Source organism: Choloepus didactylus, chromosome 2 (genome assembly GCF_015220235.1).
Source record: "Choloepus didactylus isolate mChoDid1 chromosome 2, mChoDid1.pri, whole genome shotgun sequence".
NCBI classification, from domain to species: domain Eukaryota; kingdom Metazoa; phylum Chordata; class Mammalia; order Pilosa; family Megalonychidae; genus Choloepus; species Choloepus didactylus.
Window position 1 is genome coordinate 226,087,567 of NC_051308.1, and position 18,537 is coordinate 226,106,103.

The 18,537-nt window shown below is 44.8% G+C and overlaps 1 protein-coding gene and 1 long non-coding RNA gene across 3 annotated transcripts in view; one reads left to right on the plus strand and one right to left on the minus strand.

The window, feature by feature from the left end:
• Window positions 1-18,537, plus strand: part of MYOM3 (myomesin 3) — a 54,617-nt gene that overhangs the window by 25,427 nt on the left and 10,653 nt on the right. The window contains exons 20-28 of the mRNA XM_037828182.1: window positions 1,478-1,592; window positions 2,557-2,713; window positions 3,426-3,535; window positions 5,088-5,132; window positions 5,860-5,996; window positions 8,607-8,751; window positions 8,935-8,994; window positions 9,362-9,429; window positions 10,375-10,485. Coding sequence (XP_037684110.1) covers window positions 1,478-1,592; window positions 2,557-2,713; window positions 3,426-3,535; window positions 5,088-5,132; window positions 5,860-5,996; window positions 8,607-8,751; window positions 8,935-8,994; window positions 9,362-9,429; window positions 10,375-10,485 — 948 coding nt within the window. The remainder of the gene's footprint in view (window positions 1-1,477; window positions 1,593-2,556; window positions 2,714-3,425; window positions 3,536-5,087; window positions 5,133-5,859; window positions 5,997-8,606; window positions 8,752-8,934; window positions 8,995-9,361; window positions 9,430-10,374; window positions 10,486-18,537) is intronic.
• LOC119527782 overlaps window positions 2,210-18,537 on the minus strand; it is a 74,958-nt gene continuing 58,630 nt past the window's right edge. For both annotated transcript variants that reach the window (XR_005215470.1, XR_005215469.1), the window contains exons 5-6: window positions 3,798-3,889; window positions 2,210-3,067 (exon numbers count right to left, since the gene is read on the minus strand). This is a non-coding gene — a long non-coding RNA (uncharacterized LOC119527782). The remainder of the gene's footprint in view (window positions 3,068-3,797; window positions 3,890-18,537) is intronic.

Sequence of the window (18,537 nt, forward strand, 5' to 3'; positions counted from 1 at the left end):
AGATTACTAGCAAATAGAATATGGGGCATATCATGCTTCTAAGTGGTTCCTCTGCATTAAAAAGACTAAAAGGATTTTTGCCAGATTGTTAATTCTAGTTATCCCTGGGGTGGGACTGCAGGAGAACTTTAATTCTTTATTTTTATAGTTTTTCGTTAGTGATAGAAATTTTTCCAAAAAAGCATGTATTTCTTTTATAAACAGAAAAAATAAAAAGATGTTCATTTTGAAAAAATAAAATTAAGGCCACATAAGACAGGATCAGGGAGGAAGAGCCGCAGCCAGTGGAGATGCTCTGAGGTTCTGCAGAGTTTCAGCTCCCACGGGGCCACTCTCCCGGCAGCTAACAGTCGGCCAGGCACCGTGGGTGGTCTCTCCACTCCCCTTGTAGACTCAGGGGTTGGCCCAGGAGAGGAAAGGGTGACCTTGGAGACTTGGCACCAGTTTCTCAATGTGCATGCTCACTCGCTTGTTCACTGAACATTCTTGACACCTTCTCCATGCCAGGTCTGGAGCCAGGTCCTAGACATAAAAAGCCAAATAAGTCATGGTCATTGGGTAACAGGCCACTGCAGTGCTGTGTGATAAATGCTACAATGGAGGGGAATCCAAGGACTTCTGGGAGCTCATAGGAGGAAGGTCAGAGAAGCTTCCAGGAGCCCTCACCCATGCTGGGGCTGGGTGACGAAGGATGAATTGGAATGAGCTGGACCAGGAAGGAGGAGGGCACTCCAGGCAGAAGGCTGGGCCAGAGCAAAGCCAGACAGGCATGAAATGACGTGATGTATTTGGGGACATTGAGGGAGGCATGGCAACAGGAGGGCAGAGAGAGGAATAAGAGGACAGAAAGCAAAGGCCAGATTGGGAAGAGTTTAGACAACAAACCTTGACATTTGAACTTCACTTTGAAGGCCAACAAAAGATCTAAGCATGAGCAGATTGGCATCTTGGAAAGACTGGGAGAGGGAACGGTCTATTGGGGAAAGGGGGTCTAGAGGCAGAGGGGTCATTCAGGAAGCCTCAGTCAAAGCCATGGAGGGACCTGGGGGAAGAGGCCACATCCAAGAAATGTTAAGGAAATAAGATGGGTAGAACTTGGTGATTGGATGTAGAGGGCCCAAGGGAAAGGTGACTCCCAGTTTCTTGGGTGATGGAATGGATGGTGGCATCACTGGGAGAGAGGGGCACATGGGAAGGGAGAGGGGTTTTTTGCTGGGAGGTGGATGACGAGTTAAGCATCAAGTGGGGGGATCAGGTAAGACACTCATGGGAGACATTCCAGGTGGAGCAGCCCATTGAAAAACTAGAATTCAGGAAAGCAAGGTGTTCCTCACCTGCCGCCACCTTACAGGGCAGCCTGTGCCCTTCCAGGGTTCCACAAATGGGTGACTCCCCACATCCCGTGGCCAGGAATGTGGAAAGGGTGAACCTTTGCCATTGGGGCTCACTCTTGACTTCCCCTCTCCCCGGCCCCCAGGTTTCTGACCTGCCATCAGGGAAGAGCTACGTGTTCCAGGTTCAGGCTGTGAATTCAGCTGGTCTGGGGCAGCCCTCAATGCCCACCGACCCCGTGCTCCTGCAGGACAAGCCAGGTAGGGGCGAGCAAAGGGTGCCACACACTGCTGCTGGGCTGTGCCAGCGAGACGAGGGTGGTGCTCGGAGAAGAGTGAGGTGCTGCTGCAGGGGGACAGGACTCTGATCACGGGAGGCCTCTCCTCCCCAGTTGCTCCACATGTCTTCCAGCTCTGCCTTTCCCCCCATGCCTGCTTTCTCTCCCCACTCCACCTCCACTTAATTCTGTGGAATCCCAAATTATGAACATATGCTTTCCATACAATTTGATGGAATCTTTCATTCTACCATATTCTCAGGGCCATCATACAACTCATTATGGATATCTAAAATAATACCCAACATGTGACTTGGCCTGCCTTGCGGTCACAACTCCTGAGGCCACCTCCTATTATACATGCCAGAGACTGTGCTCGGTCCTCACACAAGCCCCTGAGAAGGGACCATTGTCCCCAGTTTAGAACTGATTTTTTCATCATAGCTCAAAGAGGTCACAAAGCTAGCAAATGACAGAATCAATCAGCTGTCCTAAGTATAGAAAGCATGTTCTCTTCCTATTCAATTACTCATTTATTCAACAAATATTTAGTGATGCCTACACTGCAAGAGAGATACAGCAGTGAACGAGAAAGTGAGGTCCCTGCTGTAGTGTGTGCATGGGGAGAGGTGTGCAAGGGGAATGGACAGTAAACAAGCAATTACATAAAGAACATGATTTATGATAATAACAGGTGCTGTAAAGGAAATATAAGAGGGTGGTGGGGTGAGGTGAGGAGGGGGTACTTTAGCCAGACTGGTCAGGGGTGGCTTCTCTGAGGAGGTAGCATTTGAGCTGAGAAGGAGCCAGGCCGTGCATGGCCTGAAGGCTTCATTTATTTTCCTCAAGTGCACTGGGGAGCCATGGAGGGTTGTAAGCGGGGAGCGGGAGAGAGGAATGACCTGATTTGTTATTTATAAGTGCCCTCCCTTGGCTCCTCCCCTCAGATGCCCGGGAGATCGAGGTTGGTGTGGATGAGAAGGGTTTTATCTACTTGGCTTTCGAAGCCCCCGAGGCCCCCGACTCCTCGGAGTTTCAGTGGTCCAAGGACTACAAGGGCCCGCTGGACCCCCAGAGGGTCGAGGTCAAGGATGAAGATAACAAGTAAGTGATGGGAGAGGAAGGGGCACAACTACTCAACAGGTCCCAGATGTGGCTACCCGGTTGGCGGAAGCTCCTGGGTGGGACAACATGCCCGGACTCCCAGAGAGTGAGTTCGAAAGGGGCTACACGCTCTATTACTGAGGGTGCTGATGGTCAGCCTTGGAGAGAAGTGAGGAGAGAGTGCATGTAAGGGGCCGAAAGGCCAGCATTCATTTGGAGATTATTTTCTGTAAGCAATCATTTGTGTCTCTTCCTTGGTGGCTCCAACGGAAACGCCTCGGACGAGTACTTGGTTTTTAGCCTGGACTATCAGCAACTTGCTCTTGCAAGATTCTCTCTTCTCAGTTACCTCATCTGTAAAATGAGAGGGTGGGACCAGATGGCTACAAGGGCCCTTGTCAAATACCCCCGTCTCCTCCTTCCCCAGTTGCTCTGTCTAGCATGCGAGAAAGCCCATGCACTGAGTCTTGGGGGTGGAGAGAGACAGGGCAGTGTGGTCCATGGACCAGACCCCATGCCAGAGAGACCCCCAACCAGGGGCCCCTGCAGGTGCCAGGCCAGAGCTGCCCAGGGCAGGGGTCCCTGAGGAGGTGCAGCAGTGCCCAGGGTGGGATGCAGGGCCCCAGAGCCAACAGAGATTCTCTAGCTCCCAGGCTCCAGCCTGCAAGGCCAAGAGCCCCTCTTGGAGATTTCACTTTCCTCTCTCTGCCAGGTCCAAGGTCATCCTGAAGGATCCTGGCCTTGAGGATTTGGGCACCTACTCAGTGGTGGTCACCGATGCTGACGAAGACATCTCAGCCAGCCACGAGCTGACTGAGGATGGTAATGCCCCCAGTCCACTGCCTCCACTCTCCCAGGGACAGACCCAGATCTAGGTCACAAACATAAATGCCCACAGGGCTGGGCAAGGAAGCCCAGAAAAGGAAAGCAGCAATTTCCACAGAGAAATAGAGCTTCACCAACCCATTCATTCATTCATTCAATCATTTATTCAACAAATATCTGTTGAGCTCCTACCATGTGCCAGGTAAGGTTCTAGGCACTAGGGATTACAACAGTGAATTCGACGGACAAAAATACCCACCTCTAGGAGTTCACGTTCTTTTTGTCTGTCTTTCATTTTCCCACTTTTGATAAAGACAAACATTCCAGAATTTGTTGGCGTCCTTCCATAGCCTAAAAAAAAAGAAACCATGCAAGCGAAATGATAAATTGCAAAGGGCACTTGGTCTCAGGAAAGAGGACAATTGGGAGCAGTGGAGACTGTGGGAAACCAGATAATGGATGTCGAGTCTAAAGGGCCATCCATGTTTGATGAATTAAACTGAACTGAACCAAATTAGTGCTAGTGACTGAATCTGCTATCTCCATGGCACCTAAGGGATAGCCCTTATCTGCTGCCTTCCCTGCTGGTTGCACATGAGGCCTTTTGATCTTATTAAGAAGCAGAAGCCAAGTCTGCTTTCCAACTCCAGTTCCACAATTTGTTGGCTGTTTGACCTTGGGCAAGTCACATCACCTCTCTGGGCCTTGTTTTCCTTATCTGTGAAGTCAGATTATAATCCTTGGCAGCCCCAACTAAAACACTGAAGTAATACAATTAGATGATTCATATGCACACTGAATACATCCATTAAAGTGATGTTTTCCCGTGTGATTTTTTAAGCAGGTGCTTGCCATGAGTCTGGCATCATGCTAAAGACTCTGTGGCTTAAAAGGGAAAATGAGGCCTGGGCTCTGCACCTGTAGATTCATCTGTGAAACATATATTTATTGAGCACCTACTGTGTGCCCAACACTTGTATAGGTTCAGAGCTCATTTAGCTGGAGAGACAAACCTAACATAGAGAAACCATTAGCAAGGGAGGTAGCACCCTGCCGAGCAGCCTTAGAGACTTCTAGATTGCAGAGCTCGGTGTGCAGTCCAGATCCTTGGATACCTGATTATAGCAGGTTAGTAATGGGGTTTGGGGATCACTGGGGCCTGGAGTGGTCCGGAAGCTGTCACCATTAAAGCAGGGACAATATGGTGCCCCCACAGGACTGTGTGAGGACTAAAAGAACTAATGCAGCGCCCAGCACAAGGAGATGCTTCTCCGGGGAGGAGAAACTTGACCTAGGCCTTGCAGAAAAAGGAGAACAAACAATGTCAGGGTGGCCAGCAGCAGCCCCTAGCATCTCTTAGCACCCCAGGGCCCAGGGCCCACACGCTCATCTTCTGTCCCTGAGCAGCCAAGGGACCTCAGGCTGGGAGGGGAGGGGTGTGAATCTCAGATCTTTCACCCAGTGTGAGACCCAAGGATGGTTCCCATGAACCCCACTGGTCCTGACATTTCACTCTCTCTGGTTTCTTCTTTGCTCTTCCCTGTCCCAGAGCTGTACAAGCTGAAGAAGTTGAGCCATCTGATCAGAAACCCAGGTAAGCAGTGCAGCTGCCAGCCCCAAGCAGCTCCCGCAGAGCTGGGGTGTCCTGAGCAGAGCCGAGTCAGGGGGAGAGCCAGAAAACAACCCCTGTTTGGAGGGAGAAGTGAAGGAGGGTGGGGAGCAGGCAGGAGACGGGGGATGGAGGACTGGTGGGCAAGATTCCAGGGCAATCAGCAGAACGTGAAGGGGAAAGGGCAGCCAGCCAGGCCCAAAGGGGATTGCGAGGGAGGGAGATGTGGCTGGTTCCTTATAATTATTATTATTGGCTCTTTTCTCATTTGGATTTTGGATGATCTAAACTTCTGCTTCCCTCCATTAGCTAGGGCTTGTGTGCAGTCCCTGGAGCAGGGGGTCACAAAGTTGGCTGCACATTGGAATCACCCCGGGAGCTTGTAACAATCCATATGCCTATACCATAAAATCAGAATCTCTGGAGATGGGGCCTGGTCATCGTCATTTCTGAAAGTCCTCGGGGGTCCCGAGGCACAGCCAGATCGAGGACCACTGCCCCCAGAGATCTTGGAGGAGGAAATGTTTCACAAAATTAAGTTTCAGTGAGCAGGCAGAAAACCCTCCTCTGCCCCCGATGGAGTGGGGCCCCCTTCAGGCTCTCCAGACTTTTTTGCATGTTAAATGCAACTGTGTGCTCCAGGTGGGGCTGGCCCAGGGTGGGAGGGACGGAGGGGACCCCCACCCACCCTTCCCGGCCCTGTGCCTCCCAGTGATCAAGCTCATCTCCGGCTGGAACGTGGACATTCTCGAGCAAGGAGAGGTGCGGCTTTGGCTGGAAGTAGAGAAGTTGTCTCCGGCCGCTGAGCTGCATCTCATCTTCAACGAGAAGGAGATCTTCAGCTCGCCGGTAACTGGGCGCTCAGAATTCCTCAGCGAGGTTCCGCCCTAGCTGCCGAGAGCAGCCCAGGAAGGGGCGGCGCGGGGCAGCGGTTCTCCTCGGGCCGGTACCGCCCCCTAGCGGGCATTTCAGGAATGGCTACGGTTCTTTCGGCTGTCGCCGTGATGGAGGGGTGTGGGGGGCACCTGACTTTTAGCACATGGGTGGGAGACAGGGACCCCAATACGAGGGGCAACCCCACAAACAAAGAATTGGCCAAGCCCTGCACAACTTTTGAACGTCCCTCCAGACAATCCTAAATGGAAAATCCACATTCGTGTTTATGATGATCCAAGCCCAACCCTAAATCTGTTTTGTGTGTAAATACAAAGCTTTTCTGCAGTTTTAACATATACTGAATGTAGAGTTTTAATTCTATCAGCCACTTTACCTATACTCTTTTGTTTATTTTTCTGTTCTTCCTGAAGAGAATAGCTTCTGATCTTTTTGCTTTTCCTACTTCTCCTAAATCCAAACTAATTCATTTTAAATCGGTGCAGGCATCTGACTACCTCTAATGAGGTTATGTCTGAGAAGCTACATATTGCATGCATATTATTTTATTTTAAATTACTTTCTCTACGTATTACAGTTAGCGTATTACATTGATTTTTTAAATTATGTGTGTAGATAGGTTGTATTAGATTCAACCATAAAATTGCCAATATCCAACTGTTTTTACTTACAAACATGGCCATTTCAAGCTCATGATCCTTGTGAGATTTAAATTTCATGCTTCAATCTCATATTATCTGTGAATTTCATCTCCATATGGTAAAGCAGCCATCAGAAAATCTTTGTTGTAGTGAGAGGGTATTGGTTCTCAAAGAGGAGAAAGAGCTCTGGGCTGAAAGTCAGAAGACTCATATCCACCCACTGTGGCCATGCAACCTCAGGCAGGTCCCATCACCTCTCTTTGCCTCAGTTTTTGCATCTGTACAATGGGACTGATTATCCCAGGATCAGGAGGAGCAAATGAGAAAATAGATCTGGAAGTTCTGCATAAAGACTAAGCATAACCTTGCCACATGGCAGAGCAAGCGTTACACAGTATGGACTTTTTGATACACAGTATTGGGGCAATTGGTTTACACCTATAGAAAAAGAAAACAAAATTAGATTGCTCCCTCAAATCATACATACAACTAAAATCAGAGGGAGAAAGGACCTAAATGTGGAAAATAAAACTTTCAAAACTGTTAGAAGAAAATATAGGAACATAGCTTTAGAACCTGAGGGTAGGGAAGGAGTTCTTAAGCCAGACACAGAAAGCAGATAAAGTTGACCACATCAAAATTTAAAAGTTATTTTTGACAAAAGGCATTATAAACAAAATTAAAGTAGACAACAGACTAGGAAAAAAATATTTGCAAAAGACAAAGGATAAGAATACAGACTATATATATATATATTTTTAAACTTCTAAAACTGACAGGAAAGCACACAAAACTACAACAAACTCAGAAGAAAAATAAAATGGTCAAAGGATATTAAAGAACCAAATCCTAGAATAGAAAGTCCACATGACTTCCCTAAGTGATAGGGAAGTGTACATCAAAAGCCTGACAATATCAGGTGTTGCCCCAAGAGCATTCACATTGGGTGGGGTGTAAAAGGGTATAACCGTTCTGGAGAACAATTTTGCAACACCTAGTAAAGCTAAGATTCACAAACCATATTATATAGCAATTCCACATCAGTTCCTAGAGGAACTCCTAAATAGTTCCAGGATGTTCCCATAGTTTTTTGTTGGTTTTTTTTTTTTTTTTTTTTTTTTTTTTTGTAATAGTGCAAAAGAAAAGAGACAATGAATATATCCATCAGCAGGAAAATAGAATAAATAAAATGACAGTATGTAGTTGTATGATGGATTATTATACTACAATTAAAAATGAATGAACAGCATCTATACATTTGAACATGGATAGCCACAAAAACATAATGTCGAATGGAAAAAAGAAAGTTGCAGAATAATATAAATTGTTAAAGCTGTAAGAAAAATATGATATATTATTTATGGACACATGTGTTATATCCATACATGGACTGTATACACACCAAATTAGCAAGAACGGTCACCTTGGGTATGAAGAGAAGGAATAGGGAGGGGAACAAGGAGGATTTCCACATCATCCAAAATGCTTTGTTTCTTAAAAGGAAATCTGAAGCAAATATGACACAGTGTAAACTTGTGTTAATTACAGATAACAAGTACACAGGTGTATTTATATTATCCCTTATACTTTTATGGTGGTTTTATCCCCCTGTTAAATTCTAAAAGAAGTAGGAAATAACCTAAAGTACGGCACACTAGGGATTGAGGGCTTACTATTAGTTGTAATTAACACCAAGCACCCAGGACTTCTTCCTTTGCCTGCCAGGCCCAGGGGGTGTTCCCAGGCCTGAGAGTTGGGGGTAAACCAGTCTCTGTAAGCAGCAGGGGGCTATCCAGGGCCCTTCCCAATCTCCAAAGGCCGATAACTCTGCCCAGCCCAATCATGCCCTGATCTGTGCCCCACAATTCAAGTTTCCCACAATGGGAAAAGGGCCTAAAAGACTCTGGGGGTTTGTTCTCCCCAGAACCGCAAAATCACTTTTGACCGAGAGAAGGGCCTGGTGGAAGTGATCATCCAGAACTTGTCAGAGGATGACAAAGGATCGTATACTGCTCAGCTCCAAGATGGAAAAGCCAAAAACCAGATCACCCTGACACTGGTGGATGATGGTGAGCCCCACCCCTCCTCGGCCCTCGGCCTCTGATCCCCACCCCTGCACCTGGTTCCCCGCGGGCTCCCAGCTGTGGTGGTTGCTGAATGCATCCTGTGTCTTCTGTCCATCCTGATGTCCCCTCTCTGGACCCATGCTCCTCTTGGCTCATGCCAGTCCCCCCATCCCTATGTATTTGCAGATTTTGACAAACTCCTAAGGCAGGCAGATGCTAAGCGAAGAGACTGGAAGAGAAAACAAGGTAAGAGCTGCTAGGGTGAAATTTGGAAGCCTTGCGCACCAGGTCAGTGATGGGAGGAGAGAAACTGCTGGATGAGTGGGTTAAGAGATGCCTCAGCCCAGGGGGGAGGTCCACTGCAATTCAGTCCAGTTCTGTCTGGGTCCCAGAACAGAACAGCACTTGCCTGTCCCTGTGTGAATGCCTCCTGAAATTTTGCATCCTAGGCACCCCCCTTGCCTCACCCCAGTCCCCACCCTGGTGGGGGCAGCATCTGAGAGGTCAGTGGTCATTAGCCACCTCCCACACCCCCAGCCAGCTTCCCCTGACTCACCACCAGGTGGCGCCTGGCCGGAACTGGTGCTCTGACTTTTTTGGTTTGCACTCACAGGTCCTTATTTCAAGGAGCCTTTGCAGTGGAAGGTCACGGAGGACTGCCACGTGTTGCTGACGTGCAAGGCAAATCCCTTGTCCCCAAGCCCCATGGCCATCCCTGCCCCCGCCCACCCCCAAATCCCATAACCTTGCTCTCCTCTGATCCCATACCTGGGAAGTAGCCCCGAGGAGACTGCATTTAACCCAGAAAAAAAAGGCACCCCCTTGTGAGTTGGGTCAGCCTTGAGTGAGATCTCCCAGCTGCCCCAGGAAGGGATTCTGTGGGGCCCGGTGGTCTATCTGTTGGAGGGGTTCCCTGGTGTTTATTATTAGTCTTGGTAGGCTCTGCGCTCAATACTTCCAGTATTATTTTACTGCATCTGCCTCACAAGCACGTATGTGATGTGATAGGCATTCTCATCTCCACTTTACAGGTGAGAGAGTGAGGAGGGAACTAGCTCCTCATGACCACATAGTAAGAGGTAGAAGCCAGGTTTTGACCAAGACTGTCAGACCTTAATGCTTGTGCTGTTTCTCAGCACTCCACAGTGTCTTTAGATAACTGGGGAAGGGGAAGGTGTGGGAGAGTGCTCCCCCAGAAGCACACTCATTTGGAAACTCAGAGCACCTACCATGTGCCAGACACTCTGCCAGGCATTGTGCATACAAGGATGAAGCAGTGTCCCAAGGCAGGGCCATTGGAGAACCCATGCCTCATGCTGTGCAGGAAATGAATTCAACCTGACTGGGGAAGGAGGTTATTCTGAGAGTGCTTCAAGGAAGGCTTCCTGGAGGAGGTGACATCTAACAGGTGCCTGTGAGATAAAATAGGGTAGGAAAAGGCTCAAGTGGCAGAGGGAACACCATTAGCGCAAGTCAGAGAGCCAGAGAAGAAGCATGGAGATAGATGGTGTGAGGAAGGAGTCAGCCCCGGCGGGGAGGGAAGGTCTTGCTTGTGAAAGAGTTTTAAATTTCTACTAAACAAGAGGGAAAGCCCGATGGAGTCTCCCCATTCCCCACCCTCCTCAGGTGACCAATACCAAGCAGGACACCCGCTTCCAATGGTTCTTCGAGAAGAAAGAGACACCAGACGGTCAGTACGACCCGCAGACTGGAGCAGGGCTTCTCCGCATTGAAGAGGTAAGTGCAGCTCCAGGCTCACAGCTTCCATCAGGCCTAAGCCGGGCAATGCCAAGAGCACTGGGCTGGGAGTCAGGAGAAGGGCCAGGAGTAGGGTGAGGCAAGTGAGGCTCTCACCCCAAGGGCAAAATTTAAGGGGGTGCCAAAAAACTCAGTAACCAAGATAAATAATAATGTAATGCAATATTTTAAAAAATCATATTAATGCCCCCCAAAAAAAGCCATGAAGAACAACATATGAGAGCAGCCAGCCCAGCAGAGAGGAGACGGGCATAGAAGGAAAACAACACGAGAAGCTCCAAAGTAAAAGCAGAGGATTTTTGGAGTTCTGGTGAACACAGAAAGGGGAAGGGCGGAGATCAGGCCTTGAGGCGCATATGCAAATCCCGAAGCAAGGCTGATCTCTCTGCCCTGGGCACCTTTCCTTAATGGCCCTGGTTGCTTTGTCTATTAGCATTTCAATAACCCATTAGATCTCTGAGGAGGGCCGTTTTTTTTTGTTGTTTTGTTTTGTTTTTTTTTTTTTTAAATCCTTTTTGCTTTTTCTAAAACAATTACTCTAAGAAGCTCAATACAGAAAGCTTCAAAGAATTGAAATTTGGGCACGTCAAGTCAAGAGCAGAACTAAGAGAGCTCTGAGACAAAAGGCAATAATCCAGTGGCTGAGAAAATTCACTAAACAACACAACTTCCCAAGAAAAGGGGGGTGTCCGCTCACAGCCACCATCCTGGTGGACAGGAAACACTCCTGCCCATCGCCAGCCCCATAGCCCAGAGCTGCCCCAGACAACCCAGTGTGACGGAAGTGCTTCAAATAACAGGCACACACCACAAAACTGGGCGTGGACATTAGCCTTCCCTGCAACCTCAGCTGAATGTCCCAGATCTGGGAAGGGGGAGCAGTGTGAATTAACAGAGCCCCATTCAGCCATCATTTGAGCAGACTGGGAGCCTCCCAACACAGCCCAGCAGCCCAGAACTGCCCTGGGGGGACGGCACTCACCTGTGACATAGCACAGTCATCCCTCAACAGAGGACCCGGGGTGCACAGCCTGGAAGAGGAGCCCACTTGCAAGTCTCAGGAGCCATACGCCAATACCAAAGACTTGTGGGTCAGTGGCAGAGACAAACTGTGGCAGGACTGAACTGAAGGATTAGACTATTGCAGTAGCTTTAAAACTCTAGGATCATCAGGGAGATTTGATTGTTAGGGCCACCCCCCCTCCCCGACTGCCCAGAAACACGCCCCACATACAGGGCAGGCAACACCAACTACACATGCAAGCTTGGGACACCAATTGGGCCCCACAAGACTCACTCCCCCACTCACCAAAAAGGCTAAGCAGGGGAGATCGGGCTTGTGGAGAACAGGTGGCTCGTGGACGCCACATGCTGGTTAGTTAGAGAAAGTGTACTCCACGAAGCTGTAGATCTGATAAATTAGAGATAAGGACTTCAACTGGTATACAAGCCCTAAAAGAACCCTATCAAGGTCAGCAAATGCCACGAGGCCAAAAACAACAGAAAATTATAAAGCATATGAAAAAACCAGACGATATGGATAACCCAAGCCCAAGCACCCAAATCAAAAGACCAGAAGAGACACACCTAGAGCAGCTACTCAAAGAACTAAAGATGAACAATGAGACCCTAGTACGGGATATGAAGGAAATCAAGAAGACCCTAGAAGAGCATAAAGAAGACATTGCAAGACTAAATAAAAAAATGGATGATCTTATGGAAATTAAAGAAACTGTTGACCAAATTAAAAAGATTCTGGACACTCATAGTACAAGACTAGAGGAAGTTGAACAACGAATCAGTGACCTGGAAGATGACAGAATGGAAAATGAAAGCATAAAAGAAAGAATGGGGAAAAAAATTGAAAAACTCGAAATGGACCTCAGGGATATGATAGATAATATGAAACGTCCGAATATAAGACTCATTGGTGTCCCAGAAGGGGAAGAAAAGGGTAAAGGTCTAGGAAGAGTATTCAAAGAAATTGTTGGGGAAAACTTCCCAAATCTTCTAAACAACATAAATACACAAATCATAAATGCTCAGCGAACTCCAAATAGAATAAATACAAAAAAACCCACTCCGAGACATATACTGATCACACTGTCAAACACGGAAGAGAAGGAGCAAGTTCTGAAAGCAGCAAGAGAAAAGCAATTCACCACATACAAAGGAAACAGCATAAGACTAAGTAGTGACTACTCAGCAGCCACCATGGAGGCGAGAAGGCAGTGGCACGATATATTTAAAATTCTGAGAGAGAGGAATTTCCAGCCAAGAATACTTTATCCAGCAAAGCTCTCCTTCAAATTTGAGGGAGAGCTTAAATTTTTCACAGACAAAGAAATGCTGAGAGAATTTGCTAACAAGAGACCTGCCCTACTGGAGATACTAAAGGGAGCCCTACAGACAGAGAAACAAAGACAGGACAGAGAGACTTGGAGAAAGGTTCAGTACTAAAGAGACTCGGTATGGGTACAATAAAGGATATTAATAGAGAGAGGGAAAAATATGGCAAACATAATCCAAAGGATAAGATGGCCGATTCAAGAAATGCCTTCACGGTTTTAACGTTGAAGGTAAATGGATTAAACTCCCCAATTAAAAGACATAGATTCGCAGAATGGATCAAAAAAAATGAACCATCAATATGTTGCATACAAGAGACTCATCTTAGACACAGGGACACAAAGAAATTGAAAGTGAAAGGATGGAAAAAAATATTTCATGCAAGCTACAGCCAAAAGAAAGCAGGTGTAGCAATATTAATCTCAGATAAAATAGACTTCAAATGCAGGGATGTTTTGAGAGACAAAGAAGGCCACTACATACTAATAAAAGGGGCAATTCAGCAAGAAGAAATAACAATCGTAAATGTCTATGCACCCAATCAAGGTGCCACAAAATACATGAGAGAAACATTGGCAAAACTAAAGGAAGCAATTGATGTTTCCACAATAATTGTGGGAGACTTCAACACATCACTCTCTCCTATAGATAGATCAACCAGACAGAAGACCAATAAGGAAATTGAAAACCTAAACAATCTGATAAATGAATTAGATTTAACAGACATCTACAGGACATTACATCCCAAATCACCAGGATACACATACTTTTCTAGTGCTCACGGAACTTTCTCCAGAATAGATCATATGCTGGGACATAAAACAAGCCTCAATAAATTTAAAAAGATTGAAATTATTCAAAGCACATTCTCTGACCACAATGGAATACAATTAGAAGTCAATAACCATCAGAGACTTAGAAAATTCACAAATACCTGGAGGTTAAACAACACACTCCTAAACAATCAGTGGGTTAAAGAAGAAATAGCAAGAGAAATTGCTAAATATATAGAGACGAATGAAAATGAGAACACGACATACCAAAACCTATGGGATGCAGCAAAAGCAGTGCTAAGGGGGAAATTTATAGCACTAAACGCATATATTAAAAAGGAAGAAAGAGCCAAAATCAAAGAACTAATGGATCAACTGAAGAAGCTAGAAAATGAACAGCAAACCAATCCTAAACCAAGTAGAAGAAAAGAAATAACAAGGATTAAAGCAGAAATAAATGACATAGAGAACAAAAAAACAATAGAAAGGATAAATATCACCAAAAGTTGGTTCTTTGAGAAGATCAACAAGATTGACAAGCCCCTAGCTAGACTGACAAAATCAAAAAGAGAGAAGACCCATATAAACAAAATAATGAATGAAAAAGGTGACATAACTGCAGATCCTGAAGAAATTAAAAAAATTATAAGAGGATATTATGAACAACTGTATGGCAACAAACTGGATAATGTAGAAGAAATGGACAATTTCCTGGAAACATATGAACAACCTAGACTGACCAGAGAAGAAATAGAAGACCTCAACCAACCCATCACAAGCAAAGAGATCCAATCAGTCATCAAAAATCTTCCCACAAATAAATGCCCAGGGCCAGATGGCTTCACAGGGGAATTCTACCAAACTTTCCAGAAAGAACTGACACCAATCTTACTCAAACTCTTTCAAAACATTGAAAAAAATGGAACACTACCTAACTCATTTTATGAAGCTAACATCAATCTAATACCAAAACCAGGCAAAGATGCTACAAAAAAGGAAAACTACCGGCCAATCTCCCTAATGAATATAGATGCAAAAATCCTCAACAAAATACTTGCAAATCGAATCCAAAGACACATTAAAAAAATCATACACCATGACCAAGTGGGGTTCATTCCAGGCATGCAAGGATGGTTCAACATCAGAAAAACAATCAATGTATTACAACACATTAAAAACTCGAAAGGGAAAAATCAATTGATCATCTCAATAGATGCTGAAAAAGCATTTGACAAAATCCAACATCCCTTTTTGATAAAAAACACTTCAAAAGGTAGGAATTGAAGGAAACTTCCTCAACATGATAAAGAGCATATATGAAAAACCCACAGCCAGCATAGTACTCAATGGTGAGAGACTGAAAGCCTTCCCTCTAAGATCAGGAACAAGACAAGGATGCCCGCTGTCACCACTGTTATTCAACATTGTGCTGGAAGTGCTAGCCAGGGCAATCCGGCAAGACAAAGAAATAAAAGGCATCCAAATTGGAAAAGAAGAAGTAAAACTGTCATTGTTTGCAGATGATATGATCTTATATCTAGAAAACCCTGAGAAATCGACGATACACCTACTAGAGCTAATAAACAAATTTAGCAAAGTAGCGGGATACAAGATTAATGCACATAAGTCAGTAATGTTTCTATATGCTAGAAATGAACAAACTGAAGAGACACTCAAGAAAAAGATACCATTTTCAATAGCAACTAAAAAAATCAAGTACCTAGGAATAAACTTAACCAAAGATGTAAAAGACCTATACAAAGAAAACTACATAACTCTACTAAAAGAAATAGAAGGGGACCTTAAAAGATGGAAAAATATTCCATGTTCATGGATAGGAAGGCTAAATGTCATTAAGATGTCAATTCTACCCAAACTCATCTACAGATTCAATGCAATCCCAATCAAAATTCCAACAACCTACTTTGCAGACTTGGAAAAGCTAGTTATCAAATTTATTTGGAAAGGGAAGATGCCTCGAATTGCTAAAGACACTCTAAAAAAGAAAAACGAAGTGGGAGGACTTACACTCCCTGACTTTGAAGCTTATTATAAAGCCACAGTTGCCAAAACAGCATGGTACTGGCACAAAGATAGACATATAGATCAATGGAATCGAATTGAGAATTCAGAGATAGACCCTCAGATCTATGGCCGACTGATCTTTGATAAGGCCCCCAAAGTCACCGAACTGAGCCATAATGGTCTTTTCAACAAATGGGGCTGGGAGAGTTGGATATCCATATCCAAAAGAATGAAAGAGGACCCCTACCTCACCCCCTACACAAAAATTAACTCAAAATGGACCAAAGATCTCAATATAAAAGAAAGTACCATAAAACTCCTAGAAGATAATGTAGGAAAACATCTTCAAGACCTTGTATTAGGAGGCCACTTCCTAGACTTTACACCCAAAGCACAAGCAACAAAAGAGAAAATAGATAAATGGGAACTCCTCAAGCTTAGAAGTTTCTGCACCTCAAAGGAATTTCTCAAAAAGGTAAAGAGGCAGCCAACTCAATGGGAAAAAATTTTTGGAAACCATGTATCTGACAAAAGACTGATATCTTGCATATACAAAGAAATCCTACAACTCAATGACAATAGTACAGACAGCCCAATTATAAAATGGGCAAAAGATATGAAAAGACAGTTCTCTGAAGAGGAAATACAAATGGCCAAGAAACACATGAAAAAATGTTCAGCTTCACTAGCTATTAGAGAGATGCAAATTAAGACCACAATGAGATACCATCTAACACCGGTTAGAATGGCTGCCATTAAACAAACAGGAAACTACAAATGCTGGAGGGGATGTGGAGAAATTGGAACTCTTATTCATTGTTGGTGGGACTGTATAATGGTTCAGCCACTCTGGAAGTCAGTCTGGCAGTTCCTTAGAAAACTAGATATAGAGCTACCATTCGATCCAGCGATTGCACTCCTCGGTATATACCCGGAAGATCGGAAAGCAGTGACACGAACAGATATCTGCACGCCAATGTTCATAGCAGCATTATTCACAATTGCCAAGAGATGGAAACAACCCAAATGTCCTTCAACAGATGAGTGGATAAATAAAATGTGGTATATACACACGATGGAATACTACGCGGCAGTAAGAAGGAACGATCTGGTGAAACATATGACAACATGGATGAACCTTGAAGACATAATGCTGAGCGAAATAAGCCAGGCACAAAAAGAGAAATATTATATGCTACCACTAATGTGAACTTTGAAAAATGTAAAACAAATGGTTTATAATGTAGAATGTAGGGGAACTAGCAGTAGAGAGCAATTAAGGAAGGGGGAACAATAATCCAAGAAGAACAGATAAGCTATTTAACGTTCTGGGGATGCCCAGAAATGACTATGGTCTGTTAATTTCTGATGGTTGTAGTAGGAACAAGTTCACTGAAATGTTGCTATATTATGTAACTTTCTTGGGGTAAAGTAGGAACATGTTGGAAGTTAAGCAGTTATCTTAGGTTAGTTGTCTTTTTCTTACTCCCTTGCTATGGTCTCTTTGAAATGCTCTTTTATTGTATGTTTGTTTTCTTTTTAACTTTTTTTTTCATACAGGTGATTTGAAAAAAGAAGGGAAAGTTAAAAAAAAAAAAAAAAAGAAAAGAAAAAAGACAAACAAGGGGAAAAAAAAAAAAAAAAAGATGTAGTGCCCCCTTGAGGAGCCTGTGGAGAATGCAGGGGTATTCGCCTACCCCACCTCCATGGTTGCTAACATGACCACAGACATAGGGGACTGGTGGTTTGATGGGTTGAGCCCTCTACCATAAGTTTTACCCTTGGGAAGACGGTTGCTGCAAAGGAGAGGTTAGGACTCCCTGTATTTGTGCCTAAGAGTCTCCTCCTGAATGCCTCTTTGTTGCTCAGATGTGGCCCTCTCTCTCTGGCTAAGCCAACTTGAAAGGTGAAATCACTGCCCTCCCCCCTACGTGGGATCAGACACCCAGGGGAGTGAATCTCCCTGGCAACGTGGAATATGACTCCCAGGGAGGAATGTAGACCTGGCACCGTGGGACGGAGAACATCTTCTTGACCAAAAGGGGGATTTGAAAGGAAATGAAATAAGCTTCAGTGGCAGAGAGATTCCAAAAGGAGCCGAGAGGTCACTCTGGTTGGGCACTCTTATGCACACTTTAGACAACCCTTTTTAGGTTCTAAAGAATTGGGGTAGCTGGTGGTGGATACCTGAAACTATCAAACTACAACCCAGAACCCATGAATCTCGAAGACAGTTGTATAAAAATGTAGCTTATGAGGGGTGACAATGGGATTGGGAAAGCCATAAGGACCAAACACCACTTTGTCTAGTTTATGGATGGATGTGTAGAAAAGTAGGGGAAGGAAACAAACAGACAAAGGTACCCAGTGTTCTTTTTTACTTCAATTGCTCTTTTTCACTCTAATTATTATTCTTGTTATTTTTGTGTGTGTGCTAATGAAGGTGTCAGGGATTGATTTAGGTGATGAATGTACAACTATGTAATGGTACTGTAAACAATCGAAAGTACAATTTGTTTTGTATGACTGCGTGGTATGTGAATATATCTCAATAAAATGATGATTAAAAAAAAAAAAAAAAAAGAACAACATATGAAAATTTAATTAAAAACAGGATGGGTATTACTGATTTTTTCTTTTGTCTCAGGCTCCAATATGGCTTCATACAGAGTCCTGGGCTCCAGCCTGGCCCTGCCACTGACTCTTTTTTTTTTTAAATTTTATTTTGAAATAAATTCAAACTTACAGGAACAGTTGCAAAAACAATACAAACCCCATACACAGAACTCCAGCATACCCTGAACCCCCTCCCCCAATAACCCAATCCACCAACTTCAACATCCTGTCACACCACCATTTCTTTCTTTCCCTGCCTCCCTATCTG